Genomic DNA, 24,114 nt, shown 5'->3' with positions numbered 1-24,114 from the left:
AGTCACGTGTGAATTAAGAAACAGATCAATACTGCATTAGAAAAGTGAAGTACCTTGTCTTAAGTCGTTCAAGACCTTCTTACCTCTTCAAAAACGGGTTTGTTGTTGTTGACATCGTCCACGCCGACGATGACACGGGCGGCGGAGGAGAGAGAGTGTGGGCCGCCTGACGCGTTGTCATCTGTGGCAGTTACATTCAGCACATATTCCAGGCCTTGAAGCTTTGGAAGGGGACTGGAGCGGAGGCGAATCAACCCTACAAGATCAGGCAGCCGTTAAACCACACACAATAAAACACAATTTCATTCACTATTAAGCATGATATTATTGCCACTTTGCTTGTTGCGGGCAATGCTATAAATACGAAAGCTGGTTGAGAATGTGATAGAAGATGGAGAAAATTCACCTTAGAAGTCAACAAAAAAAGCCAAAAAAATCTAAATAAATCTGATATGCACTTGCAAATCCAGAAAAGCAATTTCACAGTGGTGATTTTGTCATTTCTTTAATCGAATAATTGCATGCTCTCCTCTAAAGACCCTGTCCAGGTCAAGTTGTTGAAGGCAAACATGAGTAATACGTGTGTAGGGTTGACAGAGCTGAAGATGCCTATTAACTGTTCTTCTGCAGCCTCTTTGTTTACTTTCATGTTAACAGTCAAGATCACATGTGGGATAAAAGAATGCAGGATCTGATTCAACATCTTTCTCCTCAACACTAATATAAAACATCAGAGGTTGCAGCAGGTCTGTAAGTAACTCGTGAGGATGAGAGAATTCACTGAAGTGGAGGGTTTTATTCATGCTTTTGTTAATCTCTTTCACTGCTCTCGATTAAAGATACTACAACGCACATGTGACTGATCGCATCCCACTCTAGTTTGAGCTTCCTGCCCAACAAGCAGAAAAGGAGACTAGTCCTAATGACATAGCAGGTTGTTGACATCACTGCACCACTACATAAAAATAAGTGGACGTTGGTACACACAATGTAATTCCCCAAGCTTAAATGTCAGCCTTGTTTACAAATGAGAGGCATCTATTCACTGGACTGGTGCACCTTTTGCATAAACAGCAAGTTGGTAGCCATATTGCAGTCTTTTGCACCCAAAGGATATCTACCTTAGCATTTCTAGCACCAAGCAGCCACAGAAAGAATATAAAGGAATATGAAAAGACGACACAAAAGAAAGAGGAGCTGGCAGAGCACAGCCTGAAGATTGTGAGCTATGATAGAGCAGTTGTTGTGAAATTGAATTGAAAGGGTTGGGTGACAAATGTCACAGTGATTGCCACTGGTTTCGGATCAAAGGGTAAATAAAAAAGATAAACTCTGCAGTCACCAAATGCTCGAAAGCCAAGAAACATGGTAGTCATTCTCACCAGCACCTGCTACTACAGCTGAAAAGAACCAAAATAACATTATAGGTCATATTTATGACCTCCAATAACATGAGGACAGTGCCTGTTTGGAAATTATGGCTTTTAATATCAACATCAATATCTTTGCACTTTGACTTTGAAAGTAGAGGACGTCCATTGTGTAACACTGAAGCAAAAAAGTATTAAGGGAAATTGAATGTGTTATTTGATGGAAGGCCTGTCAATTACACAGACTGCAATGTAAAGCATAAATGGGGAGCTTGGAAATTAAGAAGTATCACCTTTCTGGCTGTCGATGATGAAATTTCCCTCCTCATTGCCCGCCGTTATGGAGTAGATTATACCATCGCCATCTGGGTCTTTGGCCAGGACAGTGGCAACGAGTGTGTTGGGACCAGCATCCTCCGAAACAAACGTTCGATATCTGCAAAACAGCATAATACAATACATTAGAACAAAGTCAGACTCATAGTTGTGGATTTTTCTTGTAAATATTGTATGACTTATCCTATACGCTTAACTGGCCGGGGCACAGACAAATGATTATGTCTACGGGGATATTGAAGCCATTGAACAAATGGTGTTTCCATGTTCCCAGTCCTCTGTGGCCCATTTGATCCAGTGCCTTTTAAAATGTCAACAGTGATTTGCTTGCTCTGAGGCGCTGGGCAGTGAGATGCCCGGGCAAGACACAAGAGACAGATATACCACTGGGGTTAAAGGGACGAAGAGGGTGGTGATGAACTGCAAGACTTGGATGACAGTAAGATGAAGAGAAATAGAAAGCAGAGTTAAAGGACAGAGAGTAGCAGATGACAAAAAAGTAGGCAGACAGTGATGAGACAGGTTAAGTGATATGTGGGAGTTATAAAAGAGGATAGATCGACGGAGAGAAGAGCGTGGGTAAAAACGGGAGGGCGGGGGGCGTTCCTTGAGACACTTCCACTTGATTCGTCAGCAGAACTCTTTCCCTGTGTGATTCCAGACTGGATTGTGTTAATCTGGGAGTCTATGTGTGTCGCGGGGAGGTGCGAGGACCCGGAGGGAGGGGGCCGGTGTCTGTGGTGAGAAGTCAGAGGTGATTGATGGTTTACAGAAGAACGCTGATGGGTGATTCATCTCGGCCAGCCGCTGCAGTCTCCGTGGCAACATCAGTGACCTGTAATCTGTCACTCGGCTCAGAGGCCACTTCTCCACAGCTCCGCGGGATGAAACATATAGACTCCCCAGGCTTTACCTCCTCGGGCATCTCTTCCCACATCGCAGTGAACTGTGAAGTTATTCTCAAAGTCTGTGTCCTGAATGTCTGCTAATTTGCATTTCAGTAGGAACTTGAGTCTCCTTTTTTGCCTCGATACAACTTGTTGAAATGTGAGCAGACATGTCATGAGTGTCATCCTGTCTCCTTCACATGCACCAGTGTCTCAATTAGTCTCGCTAAATTGCTAAAAAGACAAACGACTCCCCAAATTTCAGCCTCTCTTCACTACACTTGTCTGCCAACTTGCTGGATCATGCACCTTACTCCTTACCTACATCTCAATAAGGCATAGCTTGACAATGCACACTACACACCTTGGCTGGCAATATGCCTGCATTTCTAAATAGCTGTCTACTGGTTTGGAAGCTGGATTTGTCCAGCTGCCGACAGCATGCCTGCTTTATCTGCATATCTGACTGGCTGTCTCTTCTCCTGTCTACAAGCCTCTTTTATTTTAGTATTCTTCACTCGCTTGTCCTGCACCCGTGTTTTGTTTGCCAGTTTACTGTTTGTCTCACCACATCTGCACCTCTGTAGGCTGGTTTGTTTAGCTCTTTGTCTACCCACCCACCGAGACTGACACCTGACAGCACTCTCAAGACAAGTAGCAGAGAGAGGTTTGCAATGCTTTTCTCTGAAGGTCAGTAGAACTTGACTGACAGGACAAGCTTCTTACTCATTTTGGAGAATAAATGCAGTGGAGCCATTGTGACAGTTTCTGTCCACCCGCTCACGTAGGCATTGCCAAAAAGGCGGTCCAGGACACAGTGGATTGCATCCGCATGTCATTTCACTGCATACCTCAACAACGACCAAAATAAACCCAGAGGAAAGCTGTGAATGTTTATTACACTGTTCTAACTAAAGCACTGAAAATATGCTCCCAAAGTAACAGTGTCACATTATTATCATGGGTGTGAAGTCTTTAACAAATGTTTTGATACCAGATGGTGGTGATTCAACCACTAAATGAACACTGCATTTTCCTCAGCCATAGTGCTTTTACTAGAGCAGTGTTGACGCAAGTTGGCCTCTATTCCTGGCAGGACTGCCAGCCTCAGATACTGTAGTGATGAATGGCTCAGAGGAATACAGGTCTGCTGTGTGATGTAACTATGTCATGCAAGTACCTTCTAGATGGCGTATAAAATAGTGACACTTCATGATTAGTATCAATACTTCTACTTTGACATTCTATTTTAAAACATGAGCACTAGGAATAAATATATACATGAAGAAAAAAATTATATATATATATATATCATTCATAATTATTATCAATTATGAACTACGGGATGCTCACACTGGCTGAGAAAACTCCGGGGCTTCGTCGTTGACATTGGCCATCCGCACTCGGACCGTGGTTGTGCCAGAATGAGGCTCGTCCCCGCTGTCCACTGCCATCACCACAAACTCATACAGATGGTTTGGCCTCTCGTAGTCCAGCCGGCCCGCAGGAAAGACCGTCCCATGAGGCGAGATACTAAAATCCGGGCTGAGGGTGTAGTAGGTGAGCTCCGCGTTTAACCCCGAGTCACAGTCCGTGGCCAGCACTGCCAAGAGAGTCAACACACACGGGCCATCAATTAACACTTAATCAAAACGAGCTGATGAGATGGCAGCAACTGATGAATATGTTGACATCTGCGTGGATCATTATCTCTTCATGGCCCTACTAAACATGCCATAGATCATAAGCTTTGACAGCCACAATTACATGCACGCAAACTGCACGGTGCAGTCCAGAATTATTGCTATCATTTGGTAACACGAGTTTAAAGACAGCAAAAAGAAACACTGGTGCAAACGAGTTGTATATTCTCACTGAAGGTGTTTTTGTAATCCTTCTTATTCTATTGTAATTACACTTAGCAAACTATACCCTTTCATTTCTTACATAGATTCTTCTGCGACTTAAACCAACAATCATATTTGTAAAGCTAATTTAAGTCATTTCTAGACATTTCACTCCAGAGAACAGACCGTCTTGCTCATAACCCTTTTCATTTGATGTATTTATTTCCTCTGTGTCTAGCATAACTCGCTCCATTCCGTGCATCCCAATGCTTTATTCTTTTTCCAATATCTTCTAATATTATTCCAAACCTGGTAGGGGAAATTATTTAGTATTTCTGAATTATCTACAATGCAAATATGGACAGAATTGGTTAAGAAAAAGAGGGAATATAAAAATGCTCATGTATCTACAATATGGAAAATATAGAATTGATCTGGGCTATTGTAGCAGCAGAGGAAGGTTGATCACATTTTCATTTAGCAACTCAACCTGCTAATGTATTTCAATACTTATGTAAGTGTGAATGGAAGTGGTTTCTTCTGCTCTTTTTTACCACATGAGCAGTACAGCTGGTTTACAGATAAACAGTTACAGACGCTGCCTGTTTGACTCAAACTATGTATTACGTTTTCTAAATTAGCAAGACATTGTGTCAACAAAAGCTAATTTCTTGACTAAATCACTACAAACTAAAATAATTTTAGTCAAAGACTAAGACTAAAACTAATTTTTAATTTCTTGCCAAAATTAGCTCAGCAAACTAAATGAGATAATCATGTGTTTGTTAACGTGACATGTTCACGCTGTGGCATTGACAGAGTTTATACAAATGCTTCACCCACTCTTCAGCACCTCTGGTCCATCTCCTGCTTTCTTTTTTCCATTGTACTTCTTGCTTTGTTTTTTACACATTCATGTTGGCTGTCTTTTCCCCCACTGCTTGTGCTACTGTGCCAACTCTTTTGCCGCTGCAGGCTTTGTATACAAAACTGTTTTTCAGATAAGATTTGTTCCATTTTTCTCACCATTCCCAGCTAGTGATACCCATGGATCACCTAAGCAAGCCCACTGGGGACAGGTGTCACCGTGGTGCAAGGACATTTGACAAAAACTAACATGGAATGACAATTCTCTCAAACTCGAGCATGTTTTGGGGGGTTTGCACATGATGATTTGAATTTTATGTACTTTGTATTGTGGTTGTGCCCCAGGCTGCAGTCAATTTGGGACTCCACATCTCGGTGAAATGCTGATGAGGTACATTCTGATCTATTCTGAGCACCACCATCTTGGATGCAGTGGTAATTACAGCTTAAAATAAGAGTTAACAAGATGCTCTCAAATGATCACACTTCCTTGGATTGACAGCTTTAGGAATCTTTGTCTTTCAAAATTAGTAAATTAAACACTGTATGCAGTAACTTGATAAAAACTTTTTTTTAGCAGAATTTGAACAATAATCAATCAAGTTTTCTGTTTCCCAAGATTATGAACAAATCTGCACAAGTCTGGGCATCAATGTCCTTCCCATTTCTCGAGTTCCAGAAGTAAAATTCCCATTAATTTTCCAGTATACTCTTCTCATTTCTTATTTATGCAGTAATGATGAGCATTAATACATTTTAAAAATCATTTGGTCAACTTTTAGTTTTGAAATGTTATTTGTAGCAAAAACGAGTGCATCACAGACAATAGTTAGCTCTTAACTCGTTAGTTTCTGCCGTGCCTTTAAACTCCAAATATAAAATTTATTAAAAAGTCTGTGGGAAAAGAAACAAATTGAACCTGACTTCAAGATGTTGTGCTCCATTGGTCGTTTTTTCAAACATTTTTACACGTTCCTTAATTAAGATTATGGCACAACACAATTAGTCAAGTAGATACACAACTACAATGAGTATACATCTAACGAGATTCAAATCTGACCTAAATTAACCTTTGAATGTGTAGGAGGCCAAAACGCACGGTAAATACAAGGCTTTAAGTGCACAGTGCATTATGTATGAACAAGGAGAACGCACTGCCACAAATCACTGAGCTCATTTACAACTTCAAACAAATGAAGATAGCAGCTAGTTTAGCACATTAAAACAGAGTGTTTTATCATCCTCCTTTAAAGATCTATTAGTGGATGCACAAACTGGAGCGTTATAAAAATGTAAGTTGTTAAAATTAATGTCTCAGTCGCTGCTCTGGCTCCTCAGCCCCATAATGCATCTGTGGCCTTTTAACTGGTTTCTCCTCACAATGAAACGGATGGGTATGAAATATGGGGTCAGGGGAGTCTTACCCTGTAGCAAAGACGTTGCCGTGGTTACCGTCTCGGGGACACCATCCACACTGTAGATGGATTGTAGGAACTCTGGGACACAGTCGTTTTCATCCGTTATCAACACCTGAACCTGATTAGAGCGAGAGAAGGGAGAAGGGAGAAGGAAAGGAGGAGGAAAAAGTAGAGGAGAGTGATTTAATATTAGCGATGCTTAAAAACTTTAGAAAGTCATTAGAAAGAAAAACGCTAATAATTCCAACACAATTTATTTCCCTTGTCAGGAGTCCAAAAATGAAATGTTTAGAGCATATGTGTGTTTTCAGGCCCGTAGCCGCACTGTGCCCTACAAGCCCTCTGTCACCACTGTGTGCAAAGTGTGAAGTGACAGCTGAGTAATGGTCCTGCAATAGCTGGAATAGGTTTTTCCCATTCTCCATTCTCGCCCCAGTACAGAGAAAGAGTCTTTTTCCCCCCTTCTCTTACATCTGTATTGTAAAACAAGAGCCTCACTTGATAATTGAGCAACAAAATCTTTTAAATCAATAATTTAGATTCCACAGAATGCATGAATAGTTTATCTTGTTTCGTTCAAATGAAATTCCAGGATTGAGCTCTATATTTTATGCACATCATTTCTCGATCACACTTGACAAAAAGCGCTGAGAGAGGAACAGGAGCAAAAAGGGCGAAACAAATCGCGAAAACAATCACACTGGGAAGCATGGCTGGCTTGTTAACATTTCAAACTCATTCAGCCGTGCCATTTCTGCAGACAAACACTGCAGCAACACTTCACTTCAGCACTATGGAGTCAATAGGTCAGCATGGCGATCACTTCGGCCCCCTCAATGTTGACTTTCTCTATTAGCTGCAGATCTCTCTACTGTAAAGAAAAGTATCCAACATGTGTATTTTCTCTTACATTGCCTTAGTCCATGTGACTGAGGGGACTTGGATAAAGAAACGCTCCAGAGGGTGCATTTCTGGAGTTTTTCAGTAAAAGGATTGATCTCAAAAAGCAAACTCAAAGCGAGGTAGAATTATAAGGCTCTCAGACATTCATCACAGCAAGTCCAGAGTCATAATTCATATCTGTTGGGAGAGGTCATGTGAACTGTAAATAACAACTCATTTCCAAACATTTCCTGCTAGAAATGTTTTTGTGATCAGTGTGTGAAGCCCTGTGAGGCGACTGCTGTTGTGATATTTGTCTATAAAAATACATTTAATTGAATTAAACTGAAGTGTCTTGCCCAGGGACACAACAGTAAGTTATGGGTGAATAGGGTCACCCCAAGCAAAGACTCTTTAAAGGTGTAACTTTATCGTGTAGAAGGTCTGTTTGTCTGCATGGGATCTTTATAATAATAATAATGCATTTGATTCATACAACACATTTTTGGACACTTAAATAGTCGTTACACTGCATTATTCAGCCACTCCACATCTGAGGGTAGTAAATACTGTAGCCACAGCTGCCCTGGAGTAGACCGTTTCACTGCATTAAACGTCTCTCTATAATTACATAGAACTGCCAGTGTGGCATTAATATTCTTTTGAGGGTTTTCAATACTGTAAAACAAGATAGTGTTACATTAAAACCAGAAAATGTTCACGTTATTACGAGTGTTTTCATTTCACATTTAACTACTTAATTTTTTTCTGCCCGTAGGCTTTATTAAACACGGCAGTTGAGCGTGAAATGGGAAGGAGAGAGAAGGAGGACATGCAGTAAACTCACGTCACTGCAGCCGCCTGCACATGGAGCCTGGCATATGTGCTGCTGCCTTAACCACTGGACCACTGGGCAGCACTTAACTACTTTTTTTGTCATTTTAACGTTTTAACATAATTCGCTCATATCCATTGTTGTACAGGAGAAGTCACAAGAGAGCGATCTGTTCACAATCTGCAGGAAAAGTCAAGCACTTTTAATAGTGCTCGTGTTTAGTGACACACACACACACACACACAAACACACACACACACACACACACACAAACACACACACACACACACACAAACACACACACACACACACACACACAAACACCTAATACAAACACACACACACACACACACACACACACAAACACACACACACACACACACAAACACACACACACACACACACAAACACACAAACACACACACACACACACACACAAACACCTAATACAAACACACACACACACAAACACACACACACACACACAAACACACACACACACACACACACAAACACACAAACACACACACACACAAACACCTAATACAAACACACACACACACAAACAAACACACACACAAACACACACACACACACACACACACACCTAATACAAACACACACACACAAACAAACACACACACACACACAAACACACACACACAAACACACACACAAACACACACACACACACACACAAACACACACACACACACACACACAAACACACACACACACACACAAACACACACACACAAACACACACACACACACACACACAAACACACACACACACATAATACAAACACACACACACAAACACACACACAAACACACACACACACACACAAACACGTGCGAACACACACACACAAACACACACACACCGCACACACACAGACACACACACACACACACAAAGACACACAGACACACACAACGAACACACAAACACAAACACACAAACACACACACACATACACACACACACACACACACACACCGCACACACACAGACACACAGACACTGCACACACACACACACACACACAAACACACACACACACACACACACTTGGTTCTTGGTAACTAGGTTTACTGTACTAAGTTCCAGGTCTGTCTTTTATACATTGTGCCAATGTGTAACAGGAGCACGTCGCAACTCAATCCATTCCTCTGGAACGCACAGATGCAGTTGGACACTAAATGTACGATCTCGCTGCTCCAAGATGTCCCAATCCTCCTTTCCATGAGCGCCCTTGGACGACCTGGACAGGTGGAGCTTCTCCCCGCAGATTGCAAACCGGAGGAATTGTGGGGCTGATTACGAGACGAAGCACCAACACAAATGGTGAAGCGCTCGGAAAATGTTCTTGTTTTAACGTTTTTTTTTTTTTTAACGATTAACAATATTCTCCATTTTCACATTTTGCATCTCTTCGTTCATGATATTATCTACATTTGAATATATTGCCCACCTCTAGAGCAGATATCAAAACACTAAATCCTGGTTATGGATATGGTTTTACCCCCTGAGGTGATATCGCCTGCTTGTCTCCATGACGATAAGATAAGTTTAATGCCATACTCATATGCATATTCTAGGCAAAACAGTAACATCTACACACCTGCACAAACATCAAACTAAGACCAAGACTCAGACTAAACCTGGAACTTATTATGAACGAGACCAGGACTAAACCGGGACTAAAACAGAGCCAAACCACGTCAACAACATCAGAATGAAACTGTGCTCAATCCGGGTGTGTATCCTCAAACTGTGGACACATTTGCATATCGCCTGCACTGGAACCACAAACATCAAACGTGGCTTTGTCCATTTTTACAGTAGATTGAAAAAAAAGTGGGTCATATACAGTATGATTCTTTACAAATCAAAGCATTGATAACTACCACAGCAAAACTTCCATACAAAAGGTAACAATACACTCTCAGCAGATTGGACACAGAGGTGACCATATCAAACCAGCTCTACAGTAAAGTGGACTGTAATAACAGATCGCTTACTCCTTGGATCAAGTACCTCAGTGGCCGTGCTTAAACTCCCAGGCTCCTCGCTGGCTCGCACCATCAGAAGGTATCTCCTCTGATCGCTTTCATAATCCAGAGTCCTTGTCAAGCTGATCTCGCCCGTCTCCTGTCTGATGCTGAAAAGGCTGCTGGGATTGATCAACAGGCTGTAGCTGATGGGCTGTTTTTGAAAGGAAACAGCAACCACCGCCATGAATCTGCGGAGGCAAACAAAGAGAAGATGGTTGCGGATTAGCGCGGGGAAAAGTCGCTTTAATATTTGTCTGCAGTTGCAAACGTGTTTATTTAAAATCGAAATCTTCTTTTCCGGACATCAGCAGATGTAATGAAATCAATTGCTCCACGGACCATTGAGCACACGCTACAGTCAATCAGCACTTGTCATTGCCGTGTAAGAATGTAATACTATTAAGCCGATATCAGCGCTTGCTTTTTTGCATTTAGAGAGACTTGCCACGCTCCAACTTATTGCAATAATGATATGGCAATTTATGCTTGAGCGCGCTGCTGTGACCGCATGAATATTCAACACAAAAGGTGCAACATTTGTTATATACACTCAGCATGCATGTACTGTGTGTTTGCTTTGGTCATTAAAACGCAGCCATCTGAGTTTTAGTTGTCACAAACACATTATTAGCTATATCCTCGGCTGAATAATTAGTTTATAGGAGTAAATCTACACCCAAGCATCTGTCAAGGGTTTGGAAACTGTCAGTAGTTATATTTACACAATTATTTTATTACTTTATTTCATTTTTTCCGTGTGTGCCACTGTCAGATAATTGCAACAACTGAAGCCATAATAAAGACTGTTTCTCAGCAGAACCACACGGGACAGGCTGTATATCTATTTAATTAAGACAAAATCCTTCCATAACACAAACAATTCACAGTTTTTTTTCCCGCGTCTCTTGTTTACTAAGCCAGAGCTGTCACACAGTCCTGGACAGCTACATGAATAGTTGCCCACGAGAAATATTTGGCGGTGCTGTTTTCAGTGCTCGTGTGGGACTCACGGTTGTCCTTCAGGCGTGTTTTCGGGTATGGAGATGACAAAGCTGGTGTTACTGAACTGCGGCGCCCGGGCTCCTGCCACCACCGAGAGCATGGCGGGGGCACTGCGGCTGCCCATGCCGTCAAGAGCCACCACGCTTAACAAGTACTCCCTGTCCCTCTGAAGCACCAGCCCTGTGGTCGCCACCTGGCCTGTCTTCTTGTCCACTACAAAGCAGCCGTCACCGCCTACAGGAACAACACAATGGCGTTATTTTCTGGTGCTGGATCCAGACCAATCCAATACTCTGCAGGCGCTGTGGTGAATACTAACTGGGGATAGTTAGCCAGTGAAAATGGGCTGGACATGCTCGGCTCTGTTCGAAAAAGGATTCAAAAGAGACACAGATGTTGGGTTAAATTATGGCACTCGGGACATAAAACCCATATGAGGAAAATAAATGGAAAGACAAAAGAAATGCTCTGAAATATAAACACAGCAAAACACTTCATAATCTGCAAGGCCAAAAAGGTAATTTTGAAGTTTAAAAATAAAGCTTTTATCATAGACCCGATGGTGATAGCTCAAATGTGGCCATTCAGCCTCGATCATTAGCATTACCTGGAGCAAAGAGAAGATAATTAGTCCAAGTAGGAAATCAATTTTTGTCTGATGTAGCTGAAAACAATTCTAATTGTTTTCCTCTTCTTTCTATTGCAAAACAAAGCACAGAATGCCATGTTGGTTACTCTTGAACTCATCTTGACAGATGTTGAACTGATTAATGCAGGAACAAAATGCATCATTTGGCTTATTACTTAATTATATGCCGTATTTGTTGTATCTCTGTAGTATATTATTATTACATTATTCCTCAAAATGCTTGTTCAAGTTTGATCTTTTGTCAGAAACTAGCAATAATGGTAAGTTCATTAGTATTTTATTGTAGGGAAAAAAGAACAAGCAGCAAAGCCCCCAAAAAGATTACATCGGTTGCCCCTGCTTTTTTGTTCCCTTTCGTTATTTCCACAACTGACAGACGGCAATCGGCTGAAAATGGCCAGTGACTGGATCCCCTGTAGTACTCGCATAACAGCCTCACTTTACTTGTTTTAGTTATGAACTCGACAGCAGCTGTTGCCAGCTTTCTCTGTCATTATTTGCACCTGCTACAATTCATGGCCGATTTATTTACAGCAATCTACTCAGGCAGCGGAGCCCAAGCGCAGAAATATGCATGACAGGTAGATATTAGTCACAATTCACTGACTACAACGTGTTTCTATCTGTAGTTCTAATTTAAGTCTGGTAATTGTGGTTTTTTCAAAACTACCGTGTGACATTTAGACGTAGATGATGCCAAAGTCAGTAATGAGCAGTTCGTGAATACAATTATAATGGGTTGATTCAAAGTTCAAAACGTACAAACAGATTCAATTACTCAGTGATTAAACATGCACAGTATGTTTAGGAAATGATCAGAAAACCATTTTGAATAACAGCCAATATTTACAGTGATTCCTACAGAATTTCTCTGTATGTTACATTTGCTTATTTCTACATTGCAAAAAGATCTACAAAAAACGAGATCAAGCAGACTTCATCAAAAGAGCAGCTTCTCTCATCTGCTTTACTCTTAAAGGTTAAGTGCACAATAAGAGGGTTAAAGAGGGTTGTTTGCGTCTGAGATTTACACAAATGTCCCTAAATACTGCAGAGCAACATCACTGTGTTCGTACAGACATGATAAATCTTTCTGCTTCCTACAGTTATAGTCGACCAGGGGTGTCTTGTAGTAATTATGTTTTAAGCCCCATCAGGGAGTTGCGCGGTGGACTAATGCGAGTCAGAGGGAAGTCGCTAGTGCTTTGTAAACCCCCATTGGCAGGATTAGTACATCCCCCCATTTTGTGACATAGAAACAAACCTTTATCCCCCAATCCACCAGGGGGTCTACTGCACTGGCAAACATCCAAAAGCCCTCTATGTCTGTCAACAGCAGCCCATGTCTGTCGGTGTGTGTGGAACAGAGACTCTATAGATTTACTGTAGGCGCAGGGAAGGTACATAAACAATTGTGCGAAAGCCCCCGACAGAGTGGGCTTCAGCAGAGGAGATAGACGGACAGACTAATGGACATCTAAACACTCTATAAATGCATGAATGGATATGTGATTGCCGCTGGTGTCTGACTTTATTGTTGTGGTTGTAGAGTTTGTGTATATTTTTTTAAACAGTCGGCTCTTTTCTTTTTGGGATCAGGGTGTAAATTCATTATTTAATTCAGGATTGGGAGTACATATTCTACCAGTAATAAATTAATCTTATGACAAGTAATAGTAAACTACTCAGAAGTATAAATTACAAAATGACTGGAAATATATTGCTACGTTCGGCCTAATTATAGCAAATAATTCTACAAAAAGAGATGATAATTTGTTTTGGTTTTTTGCTTATTATTGTAAAAAAATCACATCTGTTAATTAAACCTCTACTACAATATAACTAATATGTTTAAAGACATGTTTCAACAGATTTCTGTAAAGATTTCTGCTGGACTGACATAATGTTGTCTTATATTGTTATCATGAAATATCATGTCAATATCGCCCACTCCTACTACAACTACTACTACTACTACTATAACTACTACCACCACCACTACTGCTAATAATATTAACAACAACTACTACGTCCAGTACTATTTCTAGAACTGTTACTGTACTATTAATGAAGGACCTTGGGGGGAAAATGTTCACCAAGCAAGTACCTACAAAGTCACTTTTTTACATTTATATTTTACATCACAGCTAAACTGAACTCACAACCACATATATTCAACATGAAGCAAAAGCATTCATGACACCAGCCCAAATGTAACAATATGACAAGCTACATTTTACACACTGAAAACTGACAGCTCAAGCTAAAAACTGGAGCAATTGAGATGCTTAGTTCGGCATCACCCTTGAACTCACCACTCGGGAACATAATGACATAATAACATAATAGACCAACCTGAAATTGTATTATTTGAATGTTTAGTGATTGAAAGTTCTGTGAAGGTATGGAATAATGACTGCCTGGAAACATACCATCAGACAGAAAGTATTCCAGTTCTCCACTCCTGCCTTCGTCGCCGTCGTAAGCCTGGAGCTGGTAGACGAAGGTTCCTGCAGGGGCCTCTGGAGACACCACGGCCAGGTAAGGGTACGGTCTCATACTCCACTCGGGAATGTTGTCATTGACATCAGCAATCTTCAGCTTCACCTTGTTCAGGTACCAGTCTGGGCCTGGGGTAAAGGGGAGAGATAGTAACGAAGCGGTGGTTACCCAAAGTGACAGCTGTCATGTAAGTGTGCAGCTATTGAGGAAGACAAGCAGCCTGAGGAAACCAAAGCACATTCAAGAAGCAGCCGAATAAGTGGAAAGGTATGTGTGATAGAAATCCTCTCTAGCAGCTGACACAATATAACGCAGAGGGATTAGTATAGAGTTGTACATCTGCTGCATATAGAAGAGAAGGCAACACTAGGCATTGTTCTAGAGAATCTGGTCATAGTCAAATCTGTGCATTTTGGGGATTTCATTTAGAAAAATAAATAAATAAATAATATATATTTATATATATATATATATATATATATATATATATATATATATATATATATATATATATATATATATATATATATATATATACACATACATATATGCAGCTCCACAGTTGTCAAAACAGACAAATCCAAATTGCTATTCTCAGTAACTTCCAACTAGATTTTGAGAAAAAGGCCAGGTATTGGATATCAATAGTGCTACCACAATAATGATTAAAAATCACAGAAAATGTGAGCCAATAATATAATATTTGTATGTGCTCTTAAACTAGTTCACATGATCAATTCTAAAACTACTCTCGAAATGTTAAATTTTGTCCTTTTCATGTCATTTTTTGTTTCAGTATTTGTTCAAATTAGTATTTAGTTTGGTTAGAATTTGCTTAATTATTGATCAAGATCACTAAGCAACTAGAGGAGCACAATACAAAATGCCCTTACAGCTGGTGTTGGCACAAAGGGCACGATTGTAACTGTCTGGGTCACAGTCACTAAATACATTTTTCCAATCCTTTTGTTAGACATTATTGTGGGTTCCAGACTGTGCTGGCGCTGAATGTCAGGATTGGAAGAGGCTGCTGGATGTTTCCAAACCGTCTCCATCAAGGATTCCATCTTAGTCTTAAGACCCTGCATTCCCATGGGACGCAGCCTTAGCTCCAGTCTCATCTAGTTGGGCTGTGTAAAGCTACCTTGATCTTCCCATGGGGGCCTTGCCACGAGGCCTTGTGGCCACAGGCATTTTGTCGCCTGCACACTGCCTCACTGGAGTGAATAAGAAGATTCCAGGAATCCAATTACCTACTTGCTCACCCTAAGCCCAGCTAGACTGAGCAAGAGCAGGGCAGATCCACAGAAGAAGCCATGAACAGGTGCATTACATGACCAGTGCCTGGACTAAGGACGGCCAATTACCACAAATGAAAGTCAATGTTATCTGCCTTAAACACAATGACACAAACAATGTGCAGAAAAACCTCCCGATAACGCTGCAGACCAAATCTGGGGCATATTTGACTTTAGAATCTATTCCTGCAAAGTGGAGCAAGTCACAGAACAGTCAGCTATAAGACACTATTTCCGCAAATATTGGCTGTGATCTGGTGTCAACGTGGCATGAAGAAATGTCAGAAGAGCTGCCAGCCAGTTCAGCAGGCTGGCCTCCACGGAGGACATCTGCTTCACCCCTGAGAGTAAACCCCTGCCAGGACAAACAGTAAGCTGTGCATTCACTCATGAGCGCGGAGACAAAGAGATGAACTTGACACAGAAGCAGACGTCACAGGCTGCACTGTGCCCGCCTGAGGAGGCTGACATTAGCATGTCGCTGTCACTCTGCTCTTACACACAAACACACAATGTGTCCAAAGGTAAGCTAACAAAGAGCTAAAGGTATGGATCTCAAAGACCTGTTATGTTACAGGTCTTTGGTTTTATGACCAATGGGTACTTATTCTTTATAATCAAAAATCAAAATCTCTCACCAGACAGATTCATCAAAGAGCCAGTTTTAACTGTCCACATGTTTGACTTAATCCTAATCTTTATTAAAGATAAACTGTGATAACAGCCAACTTGCAATATGAACATTAAAACTGAATCAAAACCTGAAATGTGTCTTGTGCAGAAGACAGCACTTGACTGGGAAACACAACACAGGCTGAGATCACAGCCTCTATTTCTATTTCACCCGGCTTACAGTTAAGATGCATTTTAATGAAAAATGCTATGTGTTGCACTTTAGACTAGCCGTAGAACATTCACTAACAAAACACAATAGCTCTTAAGTGTGTGACAGCTCTTAAAAGGATTGTTAGAGGGATAATAACAGAGGCTGTAGGAACTTAGAGTGCAGAATTAATCTAGCTTTCTTCTCAGCTTTAAAGTTGCACTGCCGAGGGAGAACTTCTGACTCTGATCTGACGATAGTTGGTTTTGGATAAATAGCAACTGTATCGCGGGGGCGGAAAAACCAATCAATGGTCTGATGTTATCGCCGAAAATGTCGACAGCAGCAGTTTTTGCAATTTTGATCCTGCGCTTCAAGATAGAACAATTCTTTCGTGATGAATAAGGAGAAGGGATAAAGATTCTATTACGGAGTAGGAGGGCTTAAAAGGCACTTAATCAAAAGAAAATCAGAGCGCGGGCACTTAACATTTCGTTGACTATCAAATCTTTGTGAGGGAAAAGCGAGAGGCGCGTTGCTGCCTTCTGCTTGTTGGTGTCTTTCCCAGCCATGTCTCTGTGGTAATGGCAGAGATGATTTTACCAGGCTCCATCTAATTAGCTTGTTACAGAGAGACTAATCAAAGCCAAGGCAGATAATTAGACGCTATCAGCTCTGGAATGAGAAATCAGAATGTACTTTGTGTGCATTTTTTTTTCGACAGGTTTATGTCGTGCGGTAGCATTATATGACAGATATTTCCCTGTATCCAAAAGACAGAGACAGAGATTGGCTGCAGTCCATGAGCTCCAAATAGTACACCTTTGAAAAAGTGGGGGAAGATATTTGATCAAATATCTGGGCAAGTACTTAGGCTTAGAGGCTTCAGGGGAGTTTTCAAAGTAAATAGAGAAGTGTGGAGGGCTGGCCGTACCCATACGTTACCCAACACAAGCCCTTATGGATAAAAGCGTCCGTTATATATCATGAAATGGGGGATGAAAGGGCTGAAGGAATACATGGTGAGCGTATGTGGCTCAGCAGTTCTGTATCAGCGAGCATTCTGTTGATGTGTCCTGTTGTTAATCCTCTCCTTGGGTAGTTGCTATATAAAGCTGTTAAGTGGCTTGGGGAAAGAAAGAAAAAAAAGTTGTCTCAAGTGCTTTTGTGCACATACAGTACAGTAGGCAGCAGGAACAGTGCAAGGACATGGTACGTTTGTGTGTGGGAGGGGGATGAGAGAGGGTGACGGGGAGAATATCTACGGAGGCGGATGAGAAAAAGGGGGGATAAGAACGGAGGATGATGAGAGTATTGTGCGATTCCTTTCCCAAAATGAAAAATAACTTATATAAGCAGCGGGGAACAACAAGCGCAAGATTCTTGGGGGCATTTTGTGTTTTGCAGTCAGACCACGCGAGGAGAAAATTAAGACGGACACATAGTAGTATAATTAATATCAGGGATTTATTATGGTCCCCTTGTTCCATCCGCATCCAGGGAGGGAGGTTATTAAAACACAAACATTTCTGTGGTAGAATTAAGCGAATCGCCTCCACCGGCATAAATATCAATGGCCCATGAGAGACCGGGCGGGATTTTCAGGGGTGCCTTTTTCATCAGGTTGAGTTGAATGGAAAGTGAATATCAGCTCAATGGGGGAGTAATAAGGTACATTAACCAAATGTTTGCGGTGTTAAAGAGGCTCTATTCTAAGCCGCTCACCACGCCATCTCCCATGCTTAAAGCGGAGTGTGAAGCCGTCAGCAGGAGATCAGCGCGCACTAAAAGCACCAGGGACAGGAATCTATTAACTCCTGGATGCTGGCTGGCACCTCGCACCCGCTGGCTGGACGGCGTGTCTCGGAATGGCTGACACACTAACCATATAAACACCCGAGCTGGCATTTCAAATCCCCACAGTAATTACAAAAAAGGAGACACAGTCAAAATCTGCACATTTTTTTTACCACTTGAACTGCCTCCCCGCTGCTGTGGCTATAACAAAGTATTCTGTTTAAAAGACTGTAGGTAGCGCACCGTGATCCTATGCATTATATATGAATAAGGGGGTGGGGTACAAAACGTAGAAATAAAGTAATGGGGGAAACCTCTACTAAAGTAAGAGTAACTGAGAAACTGTCTGGGCATGAATTTCATTTAATTGGAAAGGACAAAACAATAAAAAATGCACAAAAGCTGATTATTTCGAATGATAGACACACAAATATTAAAGACCAGATCATAGCTGAGGGAGCAGTGCACAGAACATAAAGCTTCTTCTACTTTTACACACTTAAGAGGACACTTACTTCCTTAAAAGTATTACTTAATTAAGAGTAAACGTATGCTGCTAGAAAAGTACACTGAAAAGCCTTATTTCCTCAAAAGGTTACTGTAAATGTAACTGAGAAAGTATAACCGAGTACCTCTTTTGCAGATTATGAATAGTATTTGGATATAAAACACACAGTAAATGGCTGCATGTGTAAATAGTAAATTAGTCACGCGTTGTCAGGCAAATAGCCTGGTCAAACATGGATGCATATGAGCAAATGAAGACAGAAAGGTTATGTGCCGTTGGGTTTTTAATGTAAACAATATACATAGGGGCCGTTTAATATGACAGGGATTGATATTTGTGTTAACATCTGGTAGACCGCGGATAGATTTTAATTTTCAATCTCGCTCACAACATATAGTAGAATTTGTATATTCTAGAGCAAAGGCTTAGGCGGCAAAAAATGAAGATGCGTATGCAAGCACGTATCATTCATTATGGAAATTAATAATAAATACAGAGAGAGGGGAAGGACACACTAATGGAAAAAGGGCCACCTCAGAGGAATTGGCAGAGCACAAAGCAGAAATATCCTCCACGCCTTGAGCTTTCATTTCTGACAATATTCTAGCGTTTCAGCTTTCGTGACCAGATGAAGCGTTTCTAGAGCTCAATAATGGACACATGATTATAAGCAGCAAATTATATTCACATGTCCTTTATGCGTAGCATTTCAGACCGCTCGTTTGTCTAAGAATAGATGACATTTTTCAGCCACTAACTTAAAGAGTCTTTACGTCAGAACTCTTTATATGTCAGGGCATAAAGTGAATATGAATATGAACGTGGCTTTATAACAGACACTATTCATCTCCCAATAGCAAAATACAATATGTAAATTAAAATGTATGCGTATGTTTTGATAAAAAAATATGTCAATACAATATTATAATGTCCTGTATGTATTTAAAGTACACAAGCTCTCAGGCAGCGCTGTTATTAACAAGTTAATAAAAGAAAAGAAAAAAACATGGACTTCTCTGGTTTATTCTTTATTTTCAAAAATGGCTTTCAAATTTGTTCAGTTTGTAGTCTGGTTTGAGCTCCTGTTGGAACAATCTGTTCGTTTTATGTTTTCTGAATTGGTTTAATTGTATGATTATTTATCTTTGATGAAACCGCTGAAAACTAACCTTTTGGGTAATTTGTTTTTCAGCTCCTTTATAGACATAAATTTAATGAAAATGCAATGTTCCCTTGTCAAAACAACATCTCCACTCATCAAACTCAAACTGGTTATTTGTTTTTTACAATGTTCTATGGCCGCAACAAATTAAAACTAATGAAACCTTTTCTCATTCATGTTTTGGAGTCCGGAGTCTAGATAACAATTATTTAATTCCTAATTTAGCTGATTATCATCTCAATAAGCAATTCATTTTGACTAATCAATGAACTGTTTCAGCCCTACAAAGTTCCCATCCTGAAGAACCCGGAGGTGTGTTTTTCCAAAACGGCCTAATATTTCATTTCTGAACAGCGAGAGAGCGTTTGCGTTAAAGCCCAGAGCCCGAGGCCTGAACCGCCACCACTAAACTCTAACCACTGCCCACTGCCGCACCATCATTACATATGCCCAGACTTCTGCACAATGCGATTAGAGCTGCATTGCTGAGGAATCCTGAAACATTCTACACAGACTTATGTGTGAAAATGCATATGAGGCTTTGGGATGCAAACTAGGGCTGACCTTCTGTAAAGGTTATTTCAGCCAAAGAAGCGAACTGCATGACCAGCATAATCCATGAACTTTGAACATACAGCAAACGTTCAGGAACGTGTCTTTTTCAATTGCTATAATATCATGAATGTTGATTGTATGGACTCGACTGAAAAAACATCAATGAACCCATCTTGTTTTAACATTTTGTGCTCTGGCATTCGGAGCAGCAAACGCACTAGAACAAGATGTCCGACCTTATCTCGACATGAATCAGTGCAAAAACTAAAAATAAATAAATAATCAACAACTTGCGCATGACAAGTGCATTAGTCATTTTCAGAGCCACAAAATAATACGAGGTAATTGTCACATCTGCAGTGCGGATCAGTTGTTGACCATTTGAGACAGAAACAGGTCAAACCAAGAAACCGTGATTGACAGCTCAGGCCAACACGTGTGAGGACGTATATCGTATTATGGCATATTAACAAGCTTCATTAAGTGACTGTGACATCCGAGCATGACCGAGCACATGACAGTGGCACATGCATTCTGAAGATTGTGTAGTTATTATTGTTTATGGATGTTAGGCTGGGTTCTATTATGAATGCTCCGGTGCATTGAAGTGTTATTGTCAGTTTACATTACGCCGTGACTTGTGAGTAAAGCAGTTTTCCATCCATCCTAACAGTGCGACACAGTCTGACTTTCATCTTTGTCATTCAATTACAATTAAACACTTTATGTTTTTTGCAGTCAACACAGTATGTCGTTTGGAATAAGCATTTCTCCATTTATTATTTATGTTGTAGTGTTGGGATGTATTAAATCGTAGAATCTGCTCAAGATGAAGAAAACATTGCATCTTTTATTTAGCATTAGACTCAAAATTACGTGATTATTTTCAAGTCGGTAACTGTCAACGTAGCCAGAGAGAATTAGCATTCAACAGGAATATTTGGTTGCATCTTAGACAGAATGTGAGTCACGCACTTTCCAGACTTCTTCATCGTGCGCTTTTCCAAAAGAGAATAGGGAACATGAGCACTTTTGTTCTTATAGCAAGCCACGTGTTTGTAGACAGAATTCAAATAGCATTTCTCTTTTAGATATGATACTTTTGGGAAATAAGCCATATTCCATATCATTTTACTGCAAAAGAAAAACACTGTTGCCAAAAGAGAAGCTTATTTTCTTTCTCTCTTGAGTCCTCAATAGACAAAGGACAGTCTATTGATTCTTGGCTTTGACTCTAAATAATCAATATGAAGATGAAAATAACTCTGATTGTCTGTAAATTATGTGTACACAGTAATGTATATAGTATTTTTATTTTATTTTCATCCTGTAGCAGATTTATATTGCTTTTCTTGTTGATTTATATAGGTTTTATCATTGTTAATTGTTTTATATTGCACCGTATCACCAAAGCAAGTTCCTATGTATGTCAATTCTGTTCATTGGCAATGGCAATAAACAGTTTCTGATTCTGATTTTCTGAAAGCTGGTCAATTGAATTACTTTCCAAATACTGTTACTAATAAAATACAAAAGGAGCCACTGCAGAAGTCCCACTGTTGATCACGTTGCCGACCTCACGACCCCGATTATACCTGCTATTATGTACAGTCCTTGCACTCTTTAGATATAGATCTCGATAATGTTACTGTGTCACGTGTTCCTTATGGAGAGAGGCTTTTAATGTGGGAACAAGCCGTCACTGCAGTATACATTTGGCCTTGACATTGGTTAGACGCTTAAATGTCACTTTGAATTTTTAAAAGAAAATGTCAAGAGTGCTAACACAAACATGCAGTGATGGTCTAATATTGTACAGTTTGAGTTAAATCGAGGGCGCTGACCCACTGGACACAGAAGGTGAGCTGCTTAGAGCCAAGAAACAACTGACTACATATTGTGCAATATAGTGAAGGATATGCATAATTAGTGATGCATCAATTATCGGCACAGTCTCGCTAGTTTTCTACTGCTCAAATCTAACGGAACGGACTGTACACTTTAATCCAGTCTTTATTCTTACAAAACACATAGAAATGGCAAAGTTACATACTTTTAAAAGCTATGTATTATATATAAAAGCTATAATATTTTTGAGACAAAACGTATCATTAAATATAAGCTCGACGAATTCACTCACGACCCATGATGAACACAATGTTTTTTTCAGACATTGTTTGACTAGTTTTCCTCCGACACGATCAGTTTAGACATGTTTACTCTAAATAGCTTTAGTGTGAGAGGTTTAACGGAGGAGAGAAAACACAGAGTCTGAGGAGGAGCTACATGAGCTTCACAGAAACAGGAAATTCACAGAATGGAAAATGGTGAAGGCTAATTTTAATCATATATTATAGCCTATAGTCCATCTATATCTAAACACAGCACTAAATAAAACACACTAAATTCAAACATCTTCCTTTTTCTCCAAATGAGGTGTATAATGTGTTCTAACTCAATATGTTAAAATAGATTTGATCCATAGATTTATTATTATTAGTAGTATTTTTTTAATGCAAGCTTTACAATTACCAAACAATGTCTAGAAAATATCAAACTAATATCAGTTATTGGCCCAAGCGTTTCCAATAATATCGGCCTAACATTTCCATATGGGGCACCACTATGTGTAGTTATGTAAAAGAGCTTTGCATTGCCAGGTCAACACCACCATGACCAAGAGGTCAAAGAGTTTTCATAGTGTATGGTCATTCATTATATACACAGTAAGAACTCAAAACTAATAACGGTGAGTATATTAGAAGTAAAAATAAGACATTTATTCAATCTGTAGTCCAAAAAAGTTTACCTAAATATAAATAGTGCTTTTTATGTGGCTGTTTAGTTCACTGTAACTTTACTTTTACATTCAGAAAGTTTGTTTTCATAAAGCTGGTCACATACTATTGGAACAGTAATGTATTAGAATGAACTTAAATGAAGGATTTCACTTTTGTTTTGTTACTTGTCAATAATGCAAAAAATATACAAATAAGCTTGAATAATCGTTATATCGTAATGTTTCTTCTCACAATAATCGTAGCTCTAAAATGTTATATAATTAATGCTGATGGTGTGTGATTAAATTACATGTTTCAATTGATTTATTCTTTAAACAGGAACAGATTAAAAGAATCAGGCCGGTTCACTAACAGTTCAGCCCCTTTTCCATTAGCACCTAAACGCTACGACACAAATCGACTCAGCCCTGCATTTCTTTAGCACAGTTCCATCTCCTCAGACCAGGTACTTCTTTAGCACCATCTTCCCCTTTGGGCCAAGTGGAGCCAAGCAGGGACTAAACGTGATGTTCAC

General features: G+C 40.1%; 1 protein-coding gene across 2 annotated transcripts in view; it reads right to left on the bottom strand.

Annotated features, from left to right (window-relative positions):
- The window catches only part of LOC140348459 (neural-cadherin-like), a 96,951-nt gene that overhangs the window by 47,291 nt on the left and 25,546 nt on the right, over positions 1-24,114 (bottom strand). For both annotated transcript variants that reach the window (XM_072434395.1, XM_072434396.1), the window contains exons 2-8: positions 14,587-14,784; positions 11,514-11,739; positions 10,487-10,691; positions 6,732-6,843; positions 3,947-4,196; positions 1,664-1,806; positions 84-256 (exon numbers count right to left, since the gene is read on the bottom strand). In XM_072434395.1, the coding sequence (XP_072290496.1) occupies positions 84-256; positions 1,664-1,806; positions 3,947-4,196; positions 6,732-6,843; positions 10,487-10,691; positions 11,514-11,739; positions 14,587-14,784 (1,307 nt within the window). The remainder of the gene's footprint in view (positions 1-83; positions 257-1,663; positions 1,807-3,946; positions 4,197-6,731; positions 6,844-10,486; positions 10,692-11,513; positions 11,740-14,586; positions 14,785-24,114) is intronic.

Source organism: Eucyclogobius newberryi, unplaced genomic scaffold (assembly GCF_026437365.1).
Source record: "Eucyclogobius newberryi isolate DKJ021-1_F unplaced genomic scaffold, fEucNew1.0.hap1 SCAF_7, whole genome shotgun sequence".
In the NCBI taxonomy this organism is placed as follows: domain Eukaryota; kingdom Metazoa; phylum Chordata; class Actinopteri; order Gobiiformes; family Gobiidae; genus Eucyclogobius; species Eucyclogobius newberryi.
The sequence above is the reverse complement of the archived record's forward strand: the minus strand, read 5'-3'. Positions and strand labels throughout refer to the sequence as shown.